The 6,526-nt window shown below is 36.6% G+C and overlaps 1 protein-coding gene across 1 annotated transcript; it reads right to left on the reverse strand.

The window, feature by feature from the left end:
• Positions 1-2,730: 2,730 nt before the first annotated feature.
• Positions 2,731-6,130, reverse strand: LOC143850268 (F-box/FBD/LRR-repeat protein At1g13570-like). The gene is made up of 5 exons (XM_077359529.1): positions 5,933-6,130; positions 3,770-4,193; positions 3,345-3,439; positions 3,105-3,263; positions 2,731-3,024 (listed from the first exon to the last, which is right to left on the reverse strand). Exons 1-5 carry the CDS (start codon positions 6,128-6,130, stop codon positions 2,731-2,733), a joined length of 1,170 nt encoding a protein of 389 aa, XP_077215644.1.
• Between the last annotated feature and the right edge of the window lie 396 nt (positions 6,131-6,526).

Raw genomic sequence — 6,526 nt, forward strand, 5'->3', positions numbered from 1 at the left:
CCTGGAAAGCAAGTGAACACCAGAACTCTGTCTTGTCAAGGAAAAAAAAGGTCGTTTTCCAAGGATTTGCTTTCCACGGAACGCAAGTGAACAGAGCTTTTGGGAACGGATGGTTGTGCTGGACATAATCTTTTGGAAAAAATCAAGGGCCTAAATTCATTAAGGGAGCCTTTAAGAAATATAAAAAAGGCCTACAATCGTTAAAAAGAAATCCCTTTTTATGAAGTAACAAAGTGGACTCTTAGTGCTGTTTGGATACTAGGATTTTAGAATCCAGGTTTTAGTTTGAAAGCAGCGGAAAAGAGGGGTAGAAAACGATGGACATCCTTCTTCTCTGGTCTGGCATCTTGGATTTTGAGTAAGAAATCTATGTTTTAGAAATCTCTCTCCCATCCCGAGATTTCTAAAACCTGGAAACACGTCAATCTCATACTCTCTTACTCAACGGAAAGAAAGGCGAGAAATCAAAAAACAAATGGTCTCCTTCTTTTCTTCCATCAGAATTTTGAGGAAATCTAAGATTCTAAAATCCGGGTATCCAAACAACCCCTTGGGACTGAGCCTCTACCTCAATGTTCAAGGCATTGTTCTTTGACCTAGAGGTCAGGGTTCAATCCGAGCTTACATACCCAAAAAAAATATCAGGTCCCAATCCAACAGAGCATTTTCCAGGATCCGATTAGGGTTTGAAAATTGTATGGATCCATATTCAAGATCAACATAATGTCTAAATCCAATTAGGATTAATGTGTGAAAAATTCCCTCATATGTTTTATAAGGATTTGTATAAATTATAAGGGTAATTTAACTAATGTAGCATGATATGATTTCACATAAAATTTAAGGGTCGTGTGTTAATGTTTTTTTTTTATATATAAAAAATGTGTAAGTAGGGTATTTTAGTAAGCGTAAATATTGTCATAATAAGTTTGAACATAAAATACAAGGGTTATGTAGAAATGTCAACGATCCTAGCCATCTATCAAAATGCCTCCTAATTAATGATTGAGTAGAAATGTCAGTACAGTTTTGAGTTGTTTTAAGAAAAATCATAGTAACAGGTGGGCCACTGATGCAGGAGCACCCCAGCCGATCGAAGGCCGGATGATCAAGATAGGTTGATGGATCGATCGGACCGTGCAGATCAAGGGTCAACAACTTCAGAGTTGAGATCTCACTGTTCGGGACCCTCGAATCAATCATAAGATGATACAGTTTGACGATCAAAGCCGATATTTTGTTAGATCATATTAACTAATGGCTGATCATCAAAGAACCAAGAGATAATGTGCCAACCAGATCAACGGCTCTTGTTTGTCACAAAGCTACAAGAGTCTAGTTTTAGTTGGCTTTTACTTAGAATTTCTTTTTTATTTCTTAGTATTTATTTTGAGTTGGTCGACCAAAGAAAAAATAGAAACCTTAGGAGCTGTAGTTGAATAAAACAAGTTGGCCGAGTTAGAGGACTTTAAGGAACTGCGTTTTGGATTCCGAAAGAATAAAACAAAGTTTATGGGTGTGATTTCATTCGAATTAGACGAAAGTCATAAGATTTTATAGGAGTTTATTAGGTTAGGCTTTGAGAATATTTGTTTTCTCCTTTGTTTTAGTCGACTACGGAAACTAGCTTGAACGTTCATGCAAAAAGTTTATAAATACACCATTGTAATGTAATCTATGAGAAGCAGATTATAATATGGAATTAAATTTTAAGGTTTAGCAATCTATACTTGAGCCTCAAGTGCTCATTAGTATAGGATTAGTATTCTAATGATGCAGCGTAGTTTTGTCATATTGGATCCTTCCATGCCCCCTCTGTTCACTTGTTTTCCTGGGCAAGGAAAAAAAAAGGTTTCTCGGGAATCTGACGTGGCATTAGGAAAAGAAATCCAAGGAAATTGTGCAGGAAAATGTTTCCCGCACCTGTTCACTTGCGCAAGAACTGTGTAGGAAAAGGTTTTCCGGGAAACTGCTTGCCCACCTTTGTTCACTAGTTTTCCTGGGAAAGCAAATCCGACCAAAATAAAGGGAAAAGGAATCTCACACTTGTGAGAAAAGACTCATTTCCACATCATTTTTCCCAATTTCCATGTCAGATGTGACATTTTCCACCTAGGCTCCTTCAAAATCCCGTGAAGACAAGTGAACATGCGAATTTTAGCTTTCTCGGGAAAAAGGGGGGTGTTTTCTTGGGATTTGGCCTCCCGGGAACGCGAGTGAACAGAGCCAGGTTTTTTATCATTATTAAGGGTGTTCTTTTGGGCGATGATATTTTCACTCCCCTGCATTACGCGCATGCTACCCTTATAACATGATTTGACGTGAAAAGTGGGCAACTTTAACGCTTTTTGACGTCAAATCATGTTGTAAAGGGAGCGTGCGCGTAATGGAGGGGGAGTGAAAATATAATCAAGCAACATTCAAAATAGACACCTTAGCTATTAAAATTCCAAAAATCTTTACATAGTAAAACCTCTGATTTGTGGGGACTCTATGAATTGCCCTTCAATTTTCTAATACATGTTTTCCTTCAAAATCTCCCCCAACATCCCTTAATAGATCAAATCTTAGGGGATCCATGGATGAAGATCCAATATCCCTTTTCATTTGTCCTTTGAAAATCTTAAACACACAAGAAATTGCATTTACTCTAATAAGATTAAAAAATAACCATGTTTAGGAAGGTCTTAATCTTGGAATGCATGTATCTGAAAATAAAATCATCGGATTTCACCCCCTGTATATGATCTCTGCTCTTGCTGATGCTCTTCGAAATCGCATCAACTCTTTCATAATCATTACTTTACTTTTCACATTCGTAGTTGACGAACACCTTATGATCAGTTTCTCAAGCACTGGCGAATTCACAAGCAGCACTTTTATGAATTCCAATTCAGGTTTTACACCCGAAATACTTTTCACCTCCAAAATTTGGAGGTGCTTCAACATGCAATCCATGTCTTCTTGTGCTTTCCAATAATTTGTAGTACGCTGAGCACTGCTGGACTTACTTACTGGAAGGACCTAGAAATAGAAATGCATTAAGAGTCATTTAGACTGCTACTATATCGAAGAAAACAAATGTTACGTTCAGAGAAGCTAACCGAGACGGTGAGTTTTTGTATATTATGCGAGCTTCTAAACATGCAAAGAACAACCAAGATTTCCTTTGATTTTTCAAAACTCATCGCCAAATAAAGATTCTTCAGATGATCAAATGTATTAGAAACCCTCTCAGGTACATCACCAGAAGAAGCCAGAACCTAGTGCCCAGAGACAAAAAAGAGAAGATAAGTATTTACATTTGTAACTGAATTTCAAATTACAGCCTGAATACAATTTACCTTTAGGAAATATCTGTTGACTTTAAGATTCTCAACGTTCCGTAGGCAATTGAGAACCTTCGTAAAATTGCAAGTCTCACTCGGCTCTAGATGTACTGTGAATTTGGTTGTTGGTAAAATATAAATAGACGCAGAATCGAGAAGTGGAGTATTTTCAAAAGAGAGAGCTTCGAATGAAGCTCGGAGGTACAAGTATCGGAGATTCGGAGCATTGACTTTAAGATGATTAGGATGGACTGAGCTTATGAACCTCAAACTCATAAGAAACGGAGAATTAGAAATCAAAAATTCAAGATCATCATTGGGGAAGACAACATTTTCGAGATCAAGAACCTTGAGACACCTAAAGCCTTCAAATTCAGGAGCTATATTGAAAATGGTGAATTTTAGTCTCAAATGATGCATTTACTGGCAAGAGAAGAGACATGAAGGAAGCCTATAACTATTGGAATTGGAAAATTCAAGGATGAGTTCCTTAATCCCTTGTCTTGATAAGAAACTTATCCATCGGTTGATATCAGGACATGCAGGAAGGTAATAAAAGCATGTGAACATGTGAATTGGGCCTTTATGGAGCAAAAGAACTTGATCAACAATTTTCACACGCTTACGTTGAGTAGTTTTCGAACATTTGAAATTGGGTGAAACTTGATTGAATACAATTTGCGGAATTGTAACCCATTTATACCTCCATTTCCTTGACAAGATGCTCGTCCTCGCAGCATCCTTGATCGGTAAATGCATGAGGATTGTGTCTATGGCATCCTGTGGTAGATTACTAATCAGATCTAAGTTTGATACTAGACCCAACTGTCTTTGATGGGAAGAACTCATTTCTGCTATTTGTTGCTGAAATCCAGAAAACAAAATTCAGCCATCAGAAAGTTGCATCAAATGTCAAATGAATAAAGAGGAAAAATTAGGATTAAAAGCATGAAGGCACCATAAATAAAATATCATAGCAGGAACTAAGAGAGGATTCTCTTTAGAGATGCTACTTACAACTTCAAACGATTAGTAGGACCATGGAACAAAGCAGTTTTTCCTGATATAATCACATTCTGAGGTAGTGAAACATATTTATAAAGCTTTTGTAGGTTATTTTTGAAGTCTACTAAGTTGGATAGATGTTAATAAATATCAAAAAATACTTGGGAATTCAACAGACCGGTCACTAAGAATTTATTATTGCATGAGCCAATGCAATCCCTTCGAAACCCAATCACATAGGATCCAACAGCTAGTGATTTTAACAAACACTCCGAAATCCAACAACCAAAAATTTTAAACACGGAATTTGTTATTCCATAAAGCTCAAAGACTCACGTGGGAGCCCAACAGCCAGGAATTTTAGAAACTTGTTTTCAATAGAGAGAGAGAGAGAGAAATAAAATCTCAGACATATAGCACTATAGCAGGTATCCTGGATTTGTTATTTTTGTTGGCTAGTGCTAATAGTTAAGACACATTGAGATTACTTATAAGCAATGATATCGCATAGTATCCATTTTGGCCATAGGCATGAACTTGGGGTGCTTATCTATTATAGAAGTTGTCTAGGAGAGAAATGCAATGACATTTTATTAGTGTATATGATGTCTACTTGTGATTAATCTTTCAAAATCATTGCTTCTATATTGACAATTTTAGGCTCTGTTTATTTTCCAAGAATTTTTGGGAAAAGTTCGGAAAGGAAAAATATTTTAAAATATTCTACTTTTTCTTACACACAAAAGGATAATTTGAAAAATTGGACCAGCCCTATTCAAATTTTACGCAGAGTGACCTTTAAATTAGGATGATTTCCTTCTACATTAACCAAGATTATATCATTTCCCTTTAAACCATGCAACCTAAGAAAATTTTTTGCGTTAAAAATGTTTATCTTGCACTTCAAACTGGAAATTGGGCCTTAAGGTTGCGTTGGCCAACCATTCTTAAAAGGGTTTCCTCTGCTTTTTAGGTTCTCTGAATGATAAAAGCTGGGAAAAAAAAAATCCTTTCCCTTTAAGGCATGCAGAAATTTTGAGGTAAAATGGAGCAGATCATAAGGGATTTGCAAGGCAATTTTGCATAAAGCTATTTTGCGGCTTACTTTTGCGAGAGAACAACTACCATGAATTAAATGAACCAGAAAAAATCTACTAAAAAGTGAGTCTGCGTGGTTCTCTCCTCCAAAAGTGAGCAGAGAAATGGCTTTCCACGAAATTGCCTAGCAAATCCCTGGAAATAATACGGGTACAAAAAAAAAAGTATTGTATTTGATCTCAGTTTACATCTATAAGCCATTAATCCTTGGAAATTTATAAACCCAACACAAATTACATTTACTCTAATTAATAAGATTAAACAATAACTGTCTGTCAAGAAAAAGAAATTAAAATCACTGGATTTCATCCAAGTATATGATCTCTGCTTTTGCTGAAGCTCTTTGGAATCCCATCAACTCTTCCATAATCATCGCTTTACTTTCCACGCTTGTAGCCCACCGAAACCTTATTGTTAGTCTTTCAAGCACCAGTGAATTCATAAGCAACAATTCTATGAATTCCAAAGACCATCAAGAATTCATAAGCAACAAAGCTTACATAGGAAATCACTGTTCGCTTCAACCTCCTCAACATTACATAGACCATCAAGAACGCTGGTAAAAATGCAAGTCTCACCTCGCCGTAGATATATAGTGAATTCTGTATGAATAGTTGCAGTTGCAAGAACTGGGGTATTTTCAAAAGAAAAACCTTCAAATGAACCTTCGAGGTATAAGTAATGGAGATTCGGAGCATTGATTTTAAGACCATTAGGATGATCAAAGCCTGTAATTAATGTCAAACTCTCAAGAAGCGGAGACCTAGAAATCGGAAGTGTTGAGAGTCACAGCTGCCTCTACACGTGCACCGGAGGGGCCAGGCCGGTGCGGGCAACGTGGACAAACGTGATTGGGTCCCACTTTGAAGTTAAAGAAAAAGTGGGCGTGTGGCTGTTACAATTGGTATTTTATTTGGTTGCTAAATGTTAGGGTAGAAGTCTAATTATAAAAGGAACCTTATTTAAGATAGTTTAGATATTAGTTTGACTTTTACCAAGTGTAGGAAACATGTCCATGAAGAAGATTAGGGTATGTAGGTTGTTGTCTTTTTAGTCCTATTAGGTGTGTTTTGTTTTTGTTTATAAAAAGAGGC

The sequence above is a fragment of the Tasmannia lanceolata genome, unplaced genomic scaffold (genome assembly GCF_043159265.1).
Source record: "Tasmannia lanceolata isolate RefF3 unplaced genomic scaffold, GAP_Taslan_0.1 ptg000018l, whole genome shotgun sequence".
Classification (NCBI taxonomy): Eukaryota; Viridiplantae; Streptophyta; class Magnoliopsida; order Canellales; family Winteraceae; genus Tasmannia; species Tasmannia lanceolata.

Bases quoted from the DNA above. Each gene is read 5' to 3' on its own strand.
- LOC143850268 (XM_077359529.1), bottom strand. From the start codon at position 6,130: ATGCTCCGAATCTCCATTACTTATACCTCGAAGGTTCATTTGAAGGTT. The intron at 3,440-3,769 runs GTCTCTTCTCTT...CCAAATTCACAG, and splicing joins TAGTTATAGGCTTCCTTCAT to TACATCTAGAGCCGAGTGAG. The intron at 3,264-3,344 runs GTAAATTGTATT...TCTGGGCACTAG, and splicing joins TCAACAGATATTTCCTAAAG to GTTCTGGCTTCTTCTGGTGA.